The 20,169-nt window shown below is 36.4% G+C and overlaps 3 protein-coding genes and 1 pseudogene across 3 annotated transcripts; 1 reads left to right on the plus strand and 3 right to left on the minus strand.

Moving 5' to 3' along the window:
* Nucleotides 1-941: 941 nt before the first annotated feature.
* LOC117207362 (venom protease-like) lies at nt 942-4,178 on the minus strand. The gene is made up of 7 exons (XM_033447518.1): nt 4,164-4,178; nt 4,020-4,104; nt 3,547-3,636; nt 1,984-2,277; nt 1,762-1,872; nt 1,540-1,691; nt 942-1,211 (listed from the first exon to the last, which is right to left on the minus strand). The coding sequence occupies exons 1-7, from the start codon at nt 4,176-4,178 to the stop codon at nt 1,047-1,049; spliced, it is 912 nt and encodes a 303-aa protein (XP_033303409.1). The 3' UTR covers nt 942-1,046.
* LOC117207339 lies at nt 4,058-6,118 on the plus strand (annotated as a pseudogene).
* A 5,693-nt stretch (nt 6,119-11,811) lies between these two features.
* On the minus strand, nt 11,812-14,731 carry LOC117207343 (venom protease-like). The gene is made up of 6 exons (XM_033447460.1): nt 14,561-14,731; nt 13,640-13,729; nt 12,855-13,157; nt 12,641-12,742; nt 12,431-12,573; nt 11,812-12,148 (listed from the first exon to the last, which is right to left on the minus strand). Exons 1-6 carry the CDS (start codon nt 14,709-14,711, stop codon nt 11,990-11,992), a joined length of 948 nt encoding a protein of 315 aa, XP_033303351.1. The 5' UTR covers nt 14,712-14,731; the 3' UTR covers nt 11,812-11,989.
* Nucleotides 14,732-16,278: 1,547 nt separating this feature from the next.
* LOC117207344 (venom protease) lies at nt 16,279-19,305 on the minus strand. The gene is made up of 6 exons (XM_033447461.1): nt 19,112-19,305; nt 18,191-18,280; nt 17,397-17,699; nt 17,138-17,239; nt 16,931-17,067; nt 16,279-16,593 (listed from the first exon to the last, which is right to left on the minus strand). Exons 1-6 carry the CDS (start codon nt 19,260-19,262, stop codon nt 16,435-16,437), a joined length of 942 nt encoding a protein of 313 aa, XP_033303352.1. The 5' UTR covers nt 19,263-19,305; the 3' UTR covers nt 16,279-16,434.
* Nucleotides 19,306-20,169: the final 864 nt, after the last annotated feature.

The following is a 20,169-nucleotide window of genomic DNA, read 5'->3' on the forward strand; positions in this document are numbered from 1 at the left end:
TGGTAAGGGGGTACTGTGGCGGCACTTGACAGTAAACTTCCCAACAGTTTACGTCGCGTGACGCACGACACAAAGACCCTATACCTGCGGACAAGATGATTGCCAGATGTCGATACATTCGTACCGAATATTTCCAGCTAGCCCAAGGAACGCTATAAATCTTAGGATTTATTTTAGCTAAGGTCCTCCAAAGAGACAAACAGTCTTTGTTTATCAGTCTCGAAGTCGACCACCTACCACGGGGACACACGAGAAATCTGCTATCTCTCACGTACGATGCTGCCCGCTAGCAACACCCTCTCAAGGGCAGCTAGTATCCTTTTCCAACGACCAACACAAATTAGCCAATAAACATTAACGTACATTTTCCTCACTTTCCGAACCAAAGCTTTTCTCAACGAATCCGACGCCTTAGCATCCTTAGACACATCCCAACGCAGTCTTCCTCCGCAGCAGCATCGCGACAAAAAGTCAGTCTATTACCGCGAGTCGACATATCAAGATCGTTATACTTACACGGTTCGAGTCGAATAATTATCTAAGCTCTCGACATCTCGTGCAATCATTGTCCGCACTCGCAGCGCATCTCGAATCGTAGCTATCCAAGCTCTATCTTATAACCGCGCATTCGCGAACCGAATATAATCGCGAATCCTGCGTCAAGTGTACTCATTGACATTAGAGTGAATAAACATTTATCGTTCGATGAATCTGAGTTTTCCTTCCGACCCGATCACGACACATCACCTCAATACATCCAAAACAAAATTTACAGAACTTCTCAGAAAGTTGGTTTACTATTACCAAAATTAGTTTAAATATAATTAGTAAAAATTTAATAAATGCTCGTTTATCGTCTCTACGTATCTAAGTCGTGCAAATATAGCGTACGTAAAAAGTTAGTGTCGTTTCAAAGTAACATTTCAAGCATTTTAAGACTATAATTCTTGACGTAAAAGACAATATAAATCTGAGCTGCCTCTTATCTCCACAATAATACATTCCAACTTTATTTTTCGTGCACGAAAAATGATATTTATGGGATACTAATAATTTTGCAACACTGGGATAATGAAGTCGTCGAGGTACGACGTGACTCTCGTGTAAATGCCCGGATAACCAGGTACGCCGCATTCATGACCAGATGACACAACACCTATTTGATAGTAGGTGAATTGCTGTGGTATCATCAGTGGTCCTCCGCTGTCAGCCTGAAATGATTGTTAAATTTTTAATCATAGTTACTGAAATATTTCAATCGAATTGTATTGAAATTATACTTATATACAGTAATAATCTATTATTGACTTATGTATTGAAATATTCCAATTTAGAATGTATATATTATATGTATTTTGAAAAAAATTAAGATTAGAAGGAAATTAGATTAAAGACCATAATGATGTGTGAGAAATGGGCAAAACTATTAAATTGTGTTTATCTATTATTTTTTATGTTCAAGACGTTGATTTGATGTTGATTCGAATTGACATGTCCTCAGACACCGTATAATTTATAGTAAATCTGTAATGTAATTACTCCACAAGCATCCTTTCCACCTCGAGGGTCTCCGCCGGCGCATATTTCTTTATTGGTGATAGTTATGTCAAAATCCTCATAAGCTTTCTCGCATACGGCGTTGGTAACCACTGGCAGTTGCAGTTCCATTAATGCGTTAGTATATGATTCACCTACAAAGAAAATGGGAAGGATATTTAAGAATGAAAGTATTTCATTTTATCATAAGCTGATATCACTTACTAAAGTTTAATGCTCCCCAACCAGCAACGAAGGGATTATAGCCCTCGAATTTGTTATTTTCAAGGGATGCCTCTATGGGGAGACAAATGGGATGTATGTACTCTGAAAAGTAAGGAAATAAATGATAAGAAATGATAAGAAACCAAAAGCAATGATAGTGTAGTAATACTCCATAGCATAAATTTTAGAAACTCAACAATATTTGACGACATACCCGAAAATGTACATCTCTCTCCAATTTAAGAATAGCGATATCATGGAAGGGTTGCCCGGTAATATAATCAGGATGAATTAGTATAGATTCGAGCCCCATTTCAATAGGATGCGCTCCGTCATCATCTCGTTTTAGATTTAAATCCGCGATACGAACCACGTACAAATCTTCGTCATCTGCACAATGCCCTGCGGTCAAAACATGTCTAACCGATATGAGGGAACCTCCGCAATCCCATACTGGTCCCGCATCTGGGTGTGTGTAATTAGGATAACCTAATGCAACCATCCATGGCCAAGCACCTGAAATGCAATAGACATAGTTGTGAACATACATAATTTTTTCTCGCGTGATGAGTTAGAAATTATTGTTATCCATTGGACATTCGATGATGCAGACTCTCAAATAGAAATTTGATTAAGAGAGAAATTGAATTTTGACTTCAATGGAACAACACTTATTAGTTAATTCTATACAATTTCCACTTTAAATATACTGAACTCTAAAGTTCGAATATGTAATTTCTTCCCGAACACTTTTTCATCGCCATCCGTATCATTACTCGTATGTCGATTTTTAATTTCAAGTAAAAACATACTCTTTCTAACATGAACTAAAAGGAGGAAATAATTCAAGTTAATAAACAAAGTTACTACCAATGAAACCGCTGTATTATTATTTAAATTAATTGAAACGTACTTTGATGTGCTGTTTAGTGCCTTTCAATTTCAACCTTCATATTATATCGCTTATTATTGATCGGAAAGGAATAGATAGAACGTACCAAGTTTAGCTTTTTTTTCGTGGAGGAAACCTTCATAGGCACCCCGCGCCCTCCGGGGAGAGGGCGCTGGGTAGTGCCGAATTCGTACCGGCTAAAACCTCCACGGTGGCCTGTCCTGATGCCTGAGTCGAGATGCACCCGGGATCTCTCCCGAATTACTACCGGTTGCCCCCGGGCGTCTATCTCTCCTTCTTTGTCGAAGGGAGGCGTCCTGCTCTTCTTGGACCGCTGGGGGGGACCACGCCCCCTAGCGCCTCGCTCCAGCTGCGTCATCCTGGGGACCCCGTCCCCTGACGCCTCTTCCTGGTTCGACGTGGTGAGTGGTCCTGACAGGCGCGTGGGGCCCACTAACTTCTCCGAAATTCTCCGCACCGGATCGGCGCACTGGCAGCTGCCGCGGACACCGCCAGCTGCCATCCGTCTATGAGAGAATATCAGATCCGTCGGGATTGCTCACAGGACTCCGTGGGCGCCACCAACTTCTCCAAAATTTCCGCACCGGATCGGCGAACTGGCTAGTGTCGCGGGCACCGGCCAGCCGCCACCCGACTATAAGAAATATCAGATCCATCCGTGTTTCCCAGGGTAGTCCTGTGTCCCGGGGGCTTCTGCCTGCCTCGTGCTCCTTGGATAGTCCCAGAAAAATGGCTTCGGTGCGCCTCCTTCCTCTTCGTCAACGCCTCACGGAGCGGTCACCCATCCTAGACCGCTCCGTGACCGCTGCTGCTTAATTTTCGTGATAGGCCGGGAACGAGTGTTTCCAGCGCGGCTAACGGCGTTGACGTACCAAGTTTAGCTGGTCTACCACCAACCACCCTGGTATGCGTTACGTTGCTGAAACCACAGTGTGGTGGACGCAAGGGCACATCCGAGGTTGCTATAAAACATTTATAGTGAAAGAAGTTATTATATTTAGAGAATTGACAGTAGAGTGATGAATTAATTCGTCTTCGCTGGTTGTTTCACGATTATCCTGGTTATCACGTTTGTTTTCTACGTGAAGCGAGTCGTTGGAATATTCGCGAAGTTAACGAAGCATTTTTCACAAACAAAACCGGTGAAGAGGCGAATACTTAGGTGGAATTTTCCCATTGACTTCGTGACCATTAACTTCGTGACCATCTCGAAAATAAAAAATCAAACGTGTTCCTTTCAATTTTATGTGGTCACGCGTGGCTTCGCTTTTTTCACTGATAAAGGCTGTGTGACGAGATCGTACTGCAATCTGCAGTATGGAAAAAGACAACTTAAAGTGCAAACCTTTAGTGCGCCCCGCTTGAACCGATGAATGCAGGACAATTAACCCTTTGAGTGCTATGGACGCATATACGAGTCCAGCGAGAGTCTATCTGTGTGGACTAAGGACCCATATATGTGTTTATCAATATTTTCAACCTCCTTAACGTTTATATAAATCATTGTATTACTTTTTATCTTTAATATATTAAAAAATGTCGAATAACCTTGAAGAATATACTACAAGAGACGATAGTGAAATAAATGAAAATTACAATTCATCGGACTCCGAAGAAGATGTGGAAAACTATATAAATAATGGATTAGGTACACGTAGAAATAAAAATAGAAAATGGTGTAGAACATTGAGTACGTCTTCGGAGGAGGAAGATCCGCATTTAACTCAAAATATCGAAAACTGTAAACGGACGGAAATGTTCTTGTGGACGAAGAAGAATTTGACGCCCATATTACATATCTTTGACGATGGAAATTCCGGAGTAAAAGTGCATTTGAACGCACAGTCAACACCTTTTGATGCTTTCCAAATTTTCTTCTCGGAGGAATTGGTCTCTCAAATTACCGAACAGACGAACAACTACTTCAAGTATGTAAAAGATCATATAGCATGTAAAACGAATTCGCGTTTGAACAATTGGCAGAATGCCTCAGTCTGCGAAATGTATGGATTTTTCTGTACTACAATGCTAATGTCGCGGGTAAGGAAACTCTCTTTGAGGGAGTATTGGTCCACCGATGAAATGCTGAAAACCAGTATATTCCGGAAAATAATAGCACGAGACAGGTACATGTTATTATTACATATGTTAAACTTCAATGATCATAACGTAATAAACGATGACCCGATAATAAAAATACGACCAGTAGTCGACAAACTGAAGAAATCCTTTTCACAGTCATTTACACCATATGAAAATCTATGCATCGACGAAAGCCTCGTACTATATAAAGGCAGATGTTATTTCAAGCAGTTTATACCTTCTAAGAGAAGCAGGTTTGGTATCAAGATATTTGTTCTTTGCGACTGTAGAACTAATTACGTATTGGATTTTATCATTTATACTGGAAAAAAGACAGAAATAAGTCAAAGTACTTCGACCATTGGGATTTCTGGAAACGTTGTTATGACGCTCCTTCAACCTTACTTTGAGAAGGGTCATACGTTAATTACGGACAATTGGTATACAAGCCCACGTTTATATACTTTGTTACAAAACCAATGCATTCGGAACTGTTCGCAAAAATAGGAGCGAAATGCCCCGTATGGAAGAAAGCTTGAAGAAAGGTGAAATTTGTTACCGATCTACGAATAATTTATTGGCGATGAAATGGCGTGACCAGAAGGATGTCTGGATGCTATCTACTGTACACGCAGCTAGGTTGATTGAAACGGAAAAACGAAACTATCGAACAGGGTTAAAGAAGACCAAACCATCGTGTATTGCAGATTATAACTCTTACATGGGTGCTGTAGACAAAGTTGATATGGTTTTAAGTACACTTAATTCTACAAGGAAAACCATAAAATGGTATAAGAAACTTTTTTTCCGTTTGCTAGATTTAGCAATATACAATGCATATATCCTATATAAAAATTCTACTGGTACGAAACAAAAATTTAATGAATTTCATTCGGCGCTGGTAAAAGACACTTTACGGAAATATCCACAAAGTAGAAGCGTAGTGGGAGGTGGTAAAAAAGATTCGAAAGATATACCGTTTCGTTTAACAGAGAGACATTTTCTATCAAAATGTTCAAATCAAACGGACAAGGCACAATTAGCACGAAGAAAATGCGTTGTTTGCGCGAAACATAAAAAACGAAGTGATACGCGATATGAATGCAGAAAATGCGATGTTGGTTTATGTATCGATTGTTTTGAGACTTACCACACCCAAATGAACTTCTAATTTTAGTGGATTTGAATTGCTCAAAGTTTTTAGAAAATTGTTGAGAATTGTGGATCTTTGAAGCCGAAATAATGTTACAGGAACACTAAATTTACACTTGGAATTAATATTAGAATAGTTATATACTTATTTCATGGACGATTTCTTATATATTCATGGATACACACTTGCTCGCGTCTCGGCACTTTCTCCTATACTCGACCTATAACCCACTGAATAGTTTACATTCATCTGTTTTCGAAACGCCGCGCACACACATACCTCCACACACCGATACCCGCATACAACTATCTCTACTGCGCATTTAACCCAGCCCAGCACAGAAAATTATACATGTCCAAACAAAAATAATTAAACAATTTTAATTTTATCAATATACATAAAAGTTTTTATTTTGTGAAATGAATCTGGTGTAGATATAATACGCATGTGATTTAAAACTAAATATTTCTTTGTTTAAAATATACGTAAAGAACTTTCCATACTTTTCTGTTATATTCATTGGACTCGAATATTTAGATTTATTAACACAATTTCAAGTTTAAATATGTTTTACATTTTAATGTTTTTAATAGAATAAGTAATGTTCGAAAATAACTTTCTAGTTTTATTTCATTTGGTGTACAGGAATTACAATTATAACTTAGTTCCGCCATGCGTATTCAATTAACACAATTCACATTAGCAAAAAAGGTATACCGTCTTCAATCATCGCAACCGCTAAGCGCGTGCCGTCCACGCGGATTGCTTTCGCCGGGAGTATCCAGCACTCAAAAGGTTAACGCCAAACATGCGAACAGTATATTGAAGCCAGTCATCGTCCTAAAATAAAAAAGTGACGAATCGAAAAGACGCAGGACTGATAACAATGAATGAATCTAATAAAAGAAACTTGGTTCACACTATGATTCAATGTTTTGCAACAAAGAGCGAAAAACTGTGGCGATTTAGAAAGACTGACAACAATAAAGGAAACCGAGTTCGTATTATAAATTGAATTTGCATTAGACAGGAAGCACGATCATGTGAAATAGATCGTAGGAATGACAAATATCATCGACATACGTTTCTGTGTAATTTCATGTTTGAAAATTGTTTAGTATAACACTAGAACGATCAAACTCGTCGCAGTGACAAGCTTCAAAATTTTCATTTGTGCAAATCGCTAAAAAGCTCCATAGCTCTTTTTGTAAAATTAACGTTGATTTCTGTTGAGTTAGTAAGACGACTACGAGAAACTTAGGAGAAAGGTACAAATCAGGAAAATCATTAATTTCAGATAACTTTTAATAGAAAAATCTGGATACTCGTAAATATTAAACACGTTTCTATAGGTACATAGGAAGATTTATAACAAAATACTCTATATAAATTCAATTCTTATTGTATATTTCGTTCCTACTTACCTCACCACTCCTGAGAATCGTAGATATACTTGTACCAACTTTCGTCGAAGTACCTATTTATACCATCGCCTTGTCATTTCACTTACAATTATCTATTATATAGCATGTTTTATCGCACATTACCGATAGTTGTGCTACTAAAATTTACAAAACAGCAATAGCGTGGTAACAGAAATGAATACTTTCGCGCGTACAACATTACATAAAAGTAACCTTTGCGGTGAAATCTGCTCGTGTTTGCGTGTGCAACTATAATTCATCTTAAAAGTCATTGATTTGTAGGCACCGAATTATCAGAAATCAATCACGTAAATCTTAAGAATCTTCTACTTGTACGCTTGATGGTTAACTAAGAGATGCCACTCAACGATGCCCATTTTTACGAAAATTTCGCAATGCTCCAACAGTGATACTTCACGCTCGCGCTATCATACGTTAACAGTATGTCGTACCTCTCTGTATATAATATATACGCACTCGAGAGAGAGACTGACACATCGTTACTCTTTTTTCGGGAATCAATCTCTTCTTTGCCATATTCTAGCCACGGATGCTCCGTATTTTCCTACAAATGGAATTCCCTTCGTTGCCACGTTCCCGGAATCGAGCAAATATCTTAGGACGCAACTAATCAGAATATTCTAAGTTATGATTTACCATTATCAGATTTTTTACGTCAGAGGAAATGCCTGTGTCGTTGTCTAACTTAATAGTTACCATTCCATAATCACTCAAAGGAACAATGTTAAGATCGTATAAACCACGATATTCTATCTTACACAAAATTCAGGTCCTTTTATTCCAATCACATGACCATGATAATGTGACATCAATCGCATCTCAACCTACAACAGAAATAAGACATCGAGCTCCGACGTTCGAACACTTTTCCACATCATAACCTACACCAAGCCCCTCAGCATCCTCAAACCAAAAGGCATATAAGCCGAGACTTCAGCCAGCTCGGGCAGTTCTTGTTCTAGTTTCTGTTCTTGTGCAGCTCCTTTCTCTCCGGTTCAGTGTCATTCTGTTCTTGTAAGTGCTAAATTTATAATAAAGTTCGATAAAAGAAAATTAATAGTTGGGTTACGACTCAGCCTTCTTTTCTCTTACAATCCAAGTGTCAATTTTACGTTACAATAATCTTCAATGTAGCTCCTCAATATATAATATTCCAAAATTTATTGGATGTATAGGATGTACGAACCATGAAATTCTAACGCGAGCAATTGAACGCGCAAATAGAGGTCCTCTAGCATCCAGCACGTAATTCCTGTTATTTGTCACCGAGATTCAACAGTTCGATTCATCACGATGCTGCGTACGTGAAAAATATGGAAAAAGGAAGAAAACATCAGGCCAGAAACATTACAGTGTGCATTTCTTTCTTTTGTTTTTTCCTTTGAAACATATATGGCGTTAACGATATGTAAACAGGAATTCACTAACTGCCGATATTCCGTTTCATACTCTTCTAATTTTGTTTATATCAGATTCTCTATTATGATTAGACCGTGGATGTTTATATAAATTCGTAGCTTTATTTAACACTATTACAGAAATACAATTATGGAAATTGAACTTGAATAAAACTTTCCTTCATTCAATACAATTAAGTATCATAACTCATTTATTACGTTAATCCTTAACAATATAAAAAAAAACCTTATTTCCAATATCTTTGCACATTATATTCGATGCAATCTGTGTATTTCTACACTTTACATTTACTATAAATGTACAATCTATTTATAACTCATCACAATGGTTTAGTTTAAATTACACGTTCGTAGAATACACGACTTACACTTGTCACCAGAGGGCCATCGATATCAACATAGGGCTAGGCGATATTAATGCTTTCTCACTAGTGGTCACATTGACACTGTTTGTTTCAATAAATATAACTTCTAACACAAGTTTTTCTATCCCAGTGTCTAAGGTAAAGGTCTGCTAGGTAAGCCTTACTGAAGAGTCCCAACTAGCAGATCTCGGACGAAACACTACTTCTTCTCTTCTCCATTTCCTTTATTTGACTACTCTACTTCATCCATCCCCCCTCTGCTTGAGTCATACGGGCAAGATGGACTGACAAAGAAAAAGGAGGAGTTTCGCGATGGAGGACTACCCATGGGCGGTCTTTGGCGCAAGTGCGACGAATCAAACAATGAAGCTGATGAAAATCGCTTCCAAAAAACCTTGAAAGGGACAGGCGGTATAAACCTTTAGACATAAGGGGGTCCGCTAATACTGAACTTTACAGGGTATAGCTGCAAGTAAGATACTAGTAAGGTACTCGCCGTTTCACCGGCTGTGTATGACGACACACTGGGTGTCCGCGAACCTTACTAGCCGATTTAGGTTAAGAGTATTATTAAATATCATCCCCCTCTGATCCGGATTGGGAGGCCGCTCCACTGGGAAACGTCGCAGGAGAGGGTAGCAGATCCGACCGGCCTTGGATACAGTGTCCCGCCGTTGGCGATGGTGTGGGAGGGAGGAATCCGTTTGCAATGTTCCTGCCATGTATATAAATAAACCTTCTTCCCTCCTTCCATTGTGTCTAAGGCATGAGCCTGTTAGGTAAGCCTTACTGATGAGTCCACTAGCAGGCTCTGGACGAAACACACTTCTTTTCTTCTTTTTCTCCGTCTTCCTTCATATATCCGTGATAATTGTAGGCTGCTGGCTGTAGATGTCGCTTGCCGGGGTGTAGTACTGCTGTATTTTCTTCTTATTTAGATGTCGTGGAAGAAAAATCGGACTTTGGAAAAGTACGAGGCGCCGGGATTTGAACCGGGATTGAATCCGAACGTTTGTACTCTATGGCGCTAACCACTGCGCTGCCGTCGTCCGACACTAGTTGGTTTCGAGTGGTGAGATTTGCGGTCTCGTGTGCCGCCACGAGAGGAAATCTCAGTGTGGGTGTGCTTTCTGAACGAAGAACGCGGATTCGTTGTTCACACTTTTCGTTAGGAAAGTGAGGGTGCTCATTGATTATAGCCAACGTTAATGAATGAAGATAGGAGGAGGAAGCCTCCTACCAACGTGGCTCGTGGGTGACATTGTTTATTGGAAAAATAACTACCCGCTTTCTCCGTTATTTGTAAGAGTGCGCAATAAACCTAAGCATTGTTCTAAGGACCATCCATAAACCGAAAACACTTACAGGGTTAGAGATTTCTTCAAGCTATTAAGATTACGTCAACAGATTCAGTTTATAGCATATAGTATGTAGTAGATCAGTATATAGTATAAAGTTTCAGACGACGCACGGACCATCGTACGCGCCGTAACAGAGAGAGTTATAAGAATATACATAAAATGTAATTAAACATCGCAAAAGTAACTTAATTAGAAATGACTAGAATGTATGATGTATAATATAATGAATTCAAATTGTCTAAAAAATATTACAAATTTATAGAGATTTTACTATAAAATGTTTTTAACAGAAGCTGATACAGTTATATAGCATTTTCAAGCATTTACGAACATTAATGTAATTATTAGGTCTTAGTTAAAGTCAAATTAAGCCAAAGACGGAACATAGAAGTATTTAACACTGAAGCTTTCGAACTAAATTGAATTTCTGTCTTTTTAATTTTCCCATTAACTTTACACGTTACACGAGACACGCGACAGAAACTGTTGGAATGTTTACTGTAGAGTGCCGCTACAACTATTTCTTTTAAAGGAGAGCTATACTATTACCCCATACCTTTGTTAGACACCTTTGTTATACCTTTCAGCTTCGACTGATATATCTGAGCGAATGTAGAGTGATTCCTTGATATTCATGAACGTCGCCAGACTACATCATTGTGCCATTTCTTCCTTGTTTCTACCAAATGTCCAAATTGGACAAATTGTGAATGTAAACAACTATATAAAAAAAAATTTTTTTCCTTGTATATCAGCCATTAGATTAACAGTCTAAACAAATATATAAAATAGTTTTATAAAATCTGTATAAAATATGGTTTATATGCGCAATACTGAAGCGTTCAAGGGGATACAAAGGTAATGTACATATGCATTCTCATGCAACAAAATACAAACAGATTTAATAGTATTAAATTTTTTATTCGTCACAATAGTTTGGGAGTTTATGTCTCGTAAGTATCTGTAATGTGTAAGTATACCTTTGGCTGAATGGAAATTTCTCTTATATCTAGCTAAAAATACAGAAAGAGTATATTCAATTGGAAAGTGATAAAAACATAAGTAAAGTTTCGGGGATGCACATGATTGCATGAGTGGACTGGAAGTTTTTAACGAATAAAAAATAGTTTTTACACTCTCTGTGTCCGAATTTCCGGAAGCTCTTTATCTTATGCAATGTTACAGAGTATTCGGCAATTTTATATGTACATACAAGAAATATACGTTCTAAGTGAAATATTTAATTATTCCCTTGATACATCAGAAGCAAAATTTATAGGAGCATTCCGAAAGTTGATTTATTATTATCATCAAATAAAGAGAAGTGTGAAAAATTAATATTAAAAGTTACATTTTGCGCATTCTAATACTATAATTCGTGACATAAAAGACAATGTAAATTTGAGCTATCTCCACAGCTATCTCTACAGTAGTATAGTCCAACTTTTTCTTTTTTGTACGCGGAAAATGATATAAACCTTAATAATTGTATTATTTCAACGCTGGGAGAATAAAGGTATCCAGGTAGGCCGTGACCCTAGTGTAAACGCCAGGAAATTTAGGTAAAGCGCACTCATGACCATGCGACACAATACCTATCTGATAGTAGGTGAATTGCCGTGGCATTATCAGTGGTCCGCCGCTGTCACTCTGGAACGATTATTACATTTTTAATTTTAATGTTTAATGCTTTTAATCAAAGTTGAAATATTTCAATTAAATTATATTGAAATTATACTTATATACAGTAATAATCTATTATTACTTTATGTATTGAAATATTTCAGTTTATGATGTATATGTTATATGTATTTTTAGCAAAACTAAGATTAGAAGGAAATTAGATTAAATACCATAATGATGTGTGAGAAATGGACAAAACTATTAAGTTTTGTATAATTTGTAGTTTAATTTAATTTGTAATTTAATTACCGTACAAGAATCCTTTCCTCCCTTAGGGTATCCGGCGCATAATACACTGTCGGTGATCCAAGATGGAGGATAAGCTTTCTTGCATTCGGAGTTCTTAACCACTGGCACTTGTACTTCCATTAATACATCACTTCGTGGTCCTCCTACGAAGAAAATGAGACATTTAAAACTTGAACTGTTTAATTTTATTACAAAATTAATATCGCTTACTATATCTTAACTTTCCCCAACCAGCAACGAAGGGATTATAGCCCTCGAATTTGTTATTTTCAAGGGATGCCTCTATAGGGAGACAAATGGGATGTATGTACTCTGAAAAGTAAGGAAATAAATGATAAGAAATGATAAGAAACCAAAAGCAATGATAGTGTAGTAATACTCCATAGCATAAATTTTAGAAACTCAACAATATTTGACGACATACCCGAAAATGGTACATCTCTCTCCAATTTAAGAATAGCGATATCATGGAAGGGTTGCCCGGTAATATAATCAGGATGAATTAGTATTGATTCGAGCCCCATTTCAATAGGGTGCGCTCCGTCATCATCTCGTTTTAGATTTAAATCCGCGATACGAACCACGTACAAATCTTCGTCATCTGCACAATGCCCTGCGGTCAAAACATGTCTAGCCGATATGAGGGAACCTCCGCAATCCCATACTGGTCCCGCATCTGGGTGTGTGTAATTAGGATAACCTAATGCAACCATCCATGGCCAAGCACCTGAAATGCAATAGACATAGTTGTGAACATACATGATTTTTTCTCGCGTAATGAGTTAGAAATTATTGTTATCCATTGGACATTCGACGATGCAAACTCTCAAATAGAAATTTGATTAAGAGAGAAATTGAATTTTGACTTCAATGGAACAACACTTATTAGTTAATTCTATACAATTTCCACTTTAAATATACTGAACTCTAAAGTTCGAATATGTAATTTCTTCCCGAACACTTTTTCATCGCCATCCGTATCATTACTCGTATGTCGATTTTTAATTTCAAGTAAAAACATAGTCTTTCTAACATGAACTAAAAGGAGGAAATAATTCAAGTTAATAAACAAAATTACTACCAATGAAACCGTAGTACTATTACTTAATTTAATTGAAACGTACTTTGATGTGCTGTTTAGTGCCTTTAAAGTTCATCCTTCATAGTAAATCGCTTATTATTAATCGGAAAGAAAGAGATGAAACGTACCAAGTTTAGCTGGTTTACCACCAACCACCCTGGTATGCGTAACGTTGCTAAAACCACAGTGTGGTGGACGCAAGGGCCCATACGAGGTTGCTATAAAACATTTATAGATTAAATTATTATATTTAGGGAATTGACAGCAGAATGACGAATTAATTCATCTTCTCTGGTTAACGAATCGATTAAAACTTTTCATAATAATGTTTTATCTTCTTTATGCAATATTAACCATTACTCCTGATACTTCGTTCACATCGTATACTGTCCAATTACACGCTTCCCCCATCATTAACAACATACAGTTACACTGCACATACTTCATTCATCTTCATTACGTAGACATTTATTCTTATACTAGATCATACAGTTATTAGCACGACGACAATACGAAAATAGAAAATATGAAGTCCGGAAGTATGAAGTATGTGTTTGGAATATTCTTATATTATAATTAACTTCATCAGCCATTAAATAAAAAGCTTGGGAGTTTATACAAATGTGAAGTTTTTGTTAATGTTCTCTAGTCTCGTTCCTTCTAGATGCACAGTAAATCCTGAGACCTCGAAATAACGTAATCATAAATGTTCTTGCTGCGATCGAACGCCTATGTCACTTTTTATCAAGTAATGTTATCATCGACTGGTTCCTCAGAAAATACAGCAAAGAATACGTATTTGCATGTGGGTAAACTTCGTTGCGCAGTTCCTTTGCGCAAGATACGGGTTACTTTTCTGATTCTTGATCGACTCGAACTTAGCAATTGGTGCGCGGTACCGGGAATAATGAGATAATTCTATGAACGTATTGTTTGCTATACGGTGATAATTAGAAATAATAGAAAAATATCATCGTAAAGTCGACATGATTTCATGGGACCATACTGGCATCTGAAGTACATGGAAAAAGACAATTTAAAGTGCAAACCTTCAACAGGCGCCTCGTGAACTAATGCATGTAGGACAATTAACGCGAAACATAGATACAGCATCTTGAAGCCCGACATTGTCCTGAAATAAAAAAGTGACGAATTGAAAGGATGCGGAACTGATAGCAATAAAAGAAGCTTAGTTCGCATGATATGTTGAATTTACATCAGAAACGAGGCACGATCGCGCATAGGGCGGTTCAGTGATTTATAACAAAATTCTCTATATAAATTCGAATTTTATTATATATGGCTTCCTACTTACCTTTCCATTCTTGAAAGATAAAGATACACTTCTACCAACTTCCATCTAAGCACCTATTTATACCATCACCTTGTCACTTCACTTACAACCATCACTTACAATTATCAATTATATAGCATATTTTATCGCACATTATCAATAGCTGTGCTACTAAAATTCACAAAATAGAAATAACATGGTAACAGAAATAAAAACTTTTGCACGTAACACATCACATAAAAGTTACTTCTACGATAAAAGCTGCTCGTGTGGCACGTGCAACTTTAATTGATCTTAAAAGCGATTGATTTGTTGGCACGGAATTATCAAAAACCAATGAACAACGAATAGTATATGGTACCCCTCTGTATTTTCCCACGAATATTTCGATGGAATTCTCTTCGTTGCCACATTCGCGGAATCGAGCAAATATCTTACGATTCCACTAATCAAAATATTCTAAGTTATGATTTACGATCATCAGATTATTAAAAACGTAAACGAGTGTTTCGTTGCCATTGTAACCCTTATATTCCATATAATCGTAATAAATCTTTAATATATTCTCTGATATATCGTGCATAGTATCCTTTCTGCTTTACTTTCGGTATAGATACGATTAGTGTACGCGTTCGAACACTCGCGATTTGTGAGCAGGTTGACGGAGGAAAGAAGTATAAACCAGACAGTTGATTACAAAGTGGACTTTGTGGTTTTATTGGATGTGTGACTATTAAAGAACTGTTTCTTTTAGATATAACACAAAATATCGACGTGTCTGGCAGTCAGACCACTACCTTTGGTTTTCGTCAGATGGAAGACAATAACTCTGGAGGATTAATTCTTCACATCTGCCTGGCTGTTCATCGTTCAAGATGGGAGTGTAGGATAAAAGTTTGCATCGTTTACCGATTGGTTTAAGATACTGTTGGTCCTGCGAGTATTTTGGGGTTTAGGCTCCTCTTAGTGCCCACTTCACAGTATCATGAATCCTTATCTTTTCAATGATTCCATTTGAACAAAGACCAGAAGAAATCAATGGTCATTGATTGTTCTCATCCATTCAGTGGTCTTGAACAAATGTAGAAAGACAATTAATATTGTTTGAATTTTATATTAAGTTTAATGCATATATACATTATATAGGACGTTTTTAACAAATAAAAAATAGTTTTAGAAGACGCGAGACTTATCTTGTATCTTATGTACTTTCTGTGTCCGAACGTCTAGAAGCTCTCTATCTTATGAAACGTTTCAGAGTAGTCAATTTTATATGTACATACAAGAAATATACGTTCTAAGTGGAATATTTAATTATTCCCTTGATACATCAGAAAATTTGCAAAAATTGATTTCTTATTACCATCAAAAAAGGAGGAGCGGAAAAACTGTAATTAATGAAATTTAATTAAGAAATTAAAAAATATTTTTATACCTCTAAGTCGAGCAGGTGTAGCGTGCATAAAAAATTAGTGACGTTTCAAAGTTATATTTCGTGCATTTTAAGACTATAATATGTAACGTACAAACCAATATAAATTTGAGCTGCCTCTAATTACTACAATAATAAATTCCAACTTTATCTTTCGTACACGAAAAATGATATTTATGCAAACAGTAATAATTATATTATTTCAACGCTGGGAGAATAAAGCTGTCGAGGTAGGACGTGACCCTAGTGTAAACGCCAGGATATTTAGGTAAAGCGCATTCATGACCATAAGACACAACACCTATTTCATAATAGGTGAAGTTTTGTGGTATCATCAGTGGTCCTCCGCTGTCACCCTGAAACGATTTACATTTTTAATTTTAATGTTTAAAGCTTTCAATCAAAGTTGAAATATTTCAATCGAATTATATTGAAATTATACTTATATACAGTAATAATCTATCATTACTTTGTGTATTGAAATATTTCAGTTTACGATGTACGTATTATATGTATTTTGAGTAAATCTAAGGAAATGAGATTAAATACCGTAATGTTGTGTGAGAAATGGGCAAAACTATTAAATTGTGTGTATCTATTATTTTCAATGTTTAAGACGTCGATTTGATGTTGATTCGAATTGACATGTCTTCAAACACCGTATAATTTATATTAAATCTGTAATTTAATTACTTGACAAGAATCCTTTCCACCCTTAGTGTATCCGGCGCATATTACTGTATCAGAGGCGTCGCTATAAGCCTTTTTGCATACGGCGTTGCTAACCACTGGCACTTGTACTTCCATTAATATATCACTTAGTGGCCCTCCTATGAAGAAAATGAGAAAGACATTAAGACTGGGATTGTTTAATTTTATTCTAAAATTAGTATCGCGTACTATATCTTAATCTTCCCCATCCAGCAACGAAGGGGTTATAGCCCATGAAGTTGTTATTTCGAAGGGACTCTTCTAGGGGGAGACAAATGGGACGTATGTACTCTGAAAAATAAGGAAGTAAATGATAGCGAAGGAAACGGTTGACGAAAAGTATGAGAAAGAATTTTACATGTTTTATGATAAAAAATATAAAAAAATTATAATTTAGTAATACTCAATAGCATAAATATTAGAAACTCAGCAATATTTGACGACTTACCCGAAAATGATACATCTCTCTCCAATTTAAGAATAGCTATATCATCATGGTGTTTCGGGTGATTATAATCAGGATGAATTAGTTTAGACTCGAATCCCATTTGAATAGGATGCGCTCCGTCGTCATCTCGTTTTAGATTTAAATCCGCGATACGAACCACGTACAAACTACTGTGTATTGCACAATGTGCTGCTGTCAAAACATGCCTAGCCGATATCAAGGAACCTCCGCACTTCCATTCCGGATCCTTCCATGGTTGTCTATAATTATGAAAACCTAATGCAACCATCCATGGCCAAGCACCTAAAACGCAATAGTTATAGTTGTGGACATACATACTTTTTCTCGCGTGATAAGTTAGAAACTATTGTTATCCATTGGACATTCGATGATGCAGAAGACGATAACTACATACGTACAAATACTCTCAAATAGAAATTTGATTAAGAAAGAAATTAAATTTTGACCACTGGAATAAAAATTATTAGATAATTCTACATAATTTCTACTTGAACTATACCGAACTATAAAGTTCAAATATGTAATTCCTTCCTGAACACTTTTTGATCGCTATCCACATCCATCACCTTTATGTTGATTTTTAATTTCAAGTAGAAAGATAGCCTTCCTAACGAGAAGTGAACGACAGAAATAATTCAAATTAATAAGTAATTTATTGAAATTATTATTGATTGTAATTGAAACGTACTTTGATATGCTGTTTAGTGCCTTTAAAGTTCATGCATCGTAGTAAATCGCTTATTATTAATCGGAAAGGAAGAGATGAAACGTACCAAGTTTAGCTGGTTTACCACCAACCACCCTGGTATGCGTAACGTTGCTAAAACCACAGTGTGGTGGACGCAAGGGCCCATACGAGGTTGCTATAAAACATTTATAGATTAAATTATTATATTTAGGGAATTGACAGCAGAATGACGAATTAATTCATCTTCTCTGGTTAACGAATCGATTAAAACTTTTCATAATAATGTTTTATCTTCTTTATGCAATATTAACCATTACTCCTGATACTTCGTTCACATCGTATGCTGTCCAATTACACGCTTCCCCCATCATTAACAACATACAGTTACACTGCACATACTTCATTCATCTTCATTACGTAGACATTTATTCTTATACTAGATCATACATTTATTAGCACGACGACAATACGAAAATAGAAAATATGAAGTCCGGAAGTATGAAGTATGTGTTTGGAATATTCTTATATTATAATTAATTTCATCAGCCATTAAATAAAAAGCTTGGGAGTTTATACAAATGTGAAGTTTTGGTTAATGTTCTCTAGTCTCGTTCCTTCTAGATGCACAGTAAATCCTGAGACCTCGAAATAACGTAATCATAAATGTTCTTGCTGCGATCGAACGCCTATGTCACTTTTTATCAAGTAATGTTATCATCGACTGGTTCCTCAGAAAATACAGCAAAGAATACGTATTTGCATGTGGGTAAACTTCGTTGCGCAGTTCCTTTGCGCAAGATACGGGTTACTTTTCTGATTCTTGATCGACTCGAACTTAGCAATTGGTGCGCGGTACCGGGAATAATGAGATAATTCTATGAACGTATTGTTTGCTATACGGTGATAATTAGAAATAATAGAAAAATATCATCGTAAAGTCGACATGATTTCATGGGACCATACTGGCATCTGAAGTACATGGAAAAAGACAATTTAAAGTGCAAACCTTCAACAGGCGCCTCGTGAACTAATGCATGTAGGACAATTAACGCGAAACATAGATACAGCATCTTGAAGCCCGACATTGTCCTGAAATAAAAAAGTGACGAATTGAAAGGACGCGGAACTGATAACAATAAAAGAAGCTTAGTTCGCATGATATGTTGAATTTACATCAGAAACGAAGCACGATCGCGCATAGGGCGGTTCAGTGATTTATAACAAAATTCTCTATATAAATTCGAATTTTATTATATATGGCTTCCTACTTACCTTTCCATTCTTGAAAGATAAAGATACACTTCTACCAACTTCCATCTAAGCACCTATTTATGCCATCACCTTGTCACTTCACTTACAACCATCACTTACAATTATCAATTATATAGCATATTTTATCGCACATTATCAATAGCTGTACTACTAAAATTCACAAAATAGAAATAACATGGTAACAGAAATAAAAACTTTTGCACGTAACACATCACATAAAAGTTACTTCTACGATAAAAGCTGCTCGTGTGGCACGTGCAACTTTAATTGATCTTAAAAGTGATTGATTTGTTGGCACGGAATTATCAAAAACCAATGAACAACGAATAGTACATGGTACTCCTCTGTATTTTCCCATGAATATTTCAATTCCCTTGGTTGCCACATTCACGGAATCTTTGTAAAGCTGTCTCGTCGCTGTGTTACAAATTAAAGGAATGGGTACTTACTACTATAATTCTGATGAAAGAAAAGAGACGATGATGTTACGATAATATCATTTATTTACAACTGATTTATTTACATACGAATTCTGATATAGGTGGTGCACTATTATAATAGGTAAGTTTGATCTGTAAGTTGAATTTTATAAAATATCCTGCCTATAGAATAAATTATATTAGAATCTAATTTCTAGAATAATACTGAGCATACTGATTATGCTGTTATGATTTGGTTTAAAACAATAAATAATTCACTCATGCATAGTATTCTTCCAGTTTTACGTGTAATTTCGATATTGTTATAAGTAGAAAGACAATTAATGTCGTTCGAGGCAATTTCCGAATTATC

This window comes from Bombus bifarius, unplaced genomic scaffold (assembly GCF_011952205.1).
Source record: "Bombus bifarius isolate JDL3187 unplaced genomic scaffold, Bbif_JDL3187 scf7180000008028, whole genome shotgun sequence".
NCBI lineage: Eukaryota > Metazoa > Arthropoda > Insecta > Hymenoptera > Apidae > Bombus > Bombus bifarius.